Below are 1393 nucleotides of genomic sequence, written 5' to 3'. Positions count from 1 at the left end.
TCCAACTTTCATGTGGTTTGCATAGTATATATATTTTTTATCTTTGGCTTTCCACCTATTAATCTAAAATACTTCTCCAAAAGATTATATAATTAGATCTTACTTTTTAAATATTGTTTGATAATCTCTTACCTTTTTATGGAAATGTTTAGTAGACTTAAGTTTCATGTGAATGTGTGTTTTTATTTTGTTATCTCATTGTTTGTGTTGTTCTGTTAGCCCTTAGCTACCAGAAGATAATTATTTCTGGAATTGCTCATCCAAACTTGAATCTCTTATTTATACAGCTACTCTTAACGGAAAATAAAACTAAAAAACGTGATAACATGCCAGTCAAAAAGTTTTTATTTGAAACCTACAACTATCATATCACAAATGATATTAAGTGTATATATGCAAAATATACTTGCAAAAGGTTTTTACCTATAATTTTGACAATAGTTTTATTACTAATAACAAATGGCTTTTTTGTAATAGTATTAGATGTTTTAACTTTCATATATTCTTGGAAGACTGTGTGCCTTCTTATCCTAGTATGTATACTTATATTGTAAATAATGAAAAAAATTAGATTGAATAAAGGAGATGTTATTCTGACTTTATTTCTTGTTATGGTCATATCACCTGAACGCACCCGATCTCATCTAGCTGTATTTCTTTAGCGGAAGATCCATCTAAAAGTTATGTGAAATTAAGAGACTTTGTGCTTGTGAAGCTTTGTCAAGATTTGCCTTGTTTTTCTCGGGAAAAATTAATGCAAGGATTCAATGAAGATATGGCAATAGATGCACAAAAGAAATTCAAGATTAATAAGGTATTTTATTTTACAATTTAAATTTTAAGGTTTTTGTGTGTGTATTTAAGTATAAAGTGTAACAAGCAGAACAGAGATGGACAATAAGATCTAGTGTTTGCTTAAAAAATGTTTAAACTTTATACTACTGGAGATGGTATTAACAGGAAAGGGATTGAAATAGAATACATAAATTCACTTATATATAGGTACAGAAAATAATATGGAAGTTTAGAGGAAGGAGTTTATTACATTTACTATAAGCATAGAAGTCAGAGTTTGGCATTTTATTTAAGCCTTGAATGTTTGTGGGGTGAAGGGTATCCCAATAATAAAGACCACTCACTGCCTTGCCTTCTGAGACACTATATTCTCTGGTTTTCCATCTCCAGCTACCACTAATACCTTACTTAGGATTCTTTCACTGGCTTCTACTTTTTTAATATGCACCTTAAATGTAACTCCTCCCAAAGGTTCTGTCTCCAGACTGTTAGATATATGACAATTTATTAACTATTGCATCTTTTTAAAGAGAGCATGAAAACAACCCCAACTTTGTATTTGCTTTAAACAAGTCCAAGGTCCTTAATAAGGCATTCA

At 30.0% G+C, this 1393-nt stretch overlaps 1 protein-coding gene across 1 annotated transcript in view; it reads left to right on the top strand.

Annotated features, from left to right (window-relative positions):
* Positions 1–1393, top strand: part of HAT1 (histone acetyltransferase 1) — a gene marked incomplete at its 5' end in the record, with an annotated part of 39983 nt that overhangs the window by 33727 nt on the left and 4863 nt on the right. The window contains one exon of the mRNA XM_004703740.3: positions 663–814. Within this exon, the coding sequence (XP_004703797.2) occupies positions 663–814 (152 nt within the window). The remainder of the gene's footprint in view (positions 1–662; positions 815–1393) is intronic.

Source organism: Echinops telfairi, unplaced genomic scaffold (assembly GCF_000313985.2).
Source record: "Echinops telfairi isolate 266 unplaced genomic scaffold, ASM31398v2 ScPeMD7_4;HRSCAF=17, whole genome shotgun sequence".
In the NCBI taxonomy this organism is placed as follows: domain Eukaryota; kingdom Metazoa; phylum Chordata; class Mammalia; order Afrosoricida; family Tenrecidae; genus Echinops; species Echinops telfairi.
Note: the sequence above shows the minus strand (reverse complement) of the source record. Positions and strands in the feature narration are given on the sequence as shown.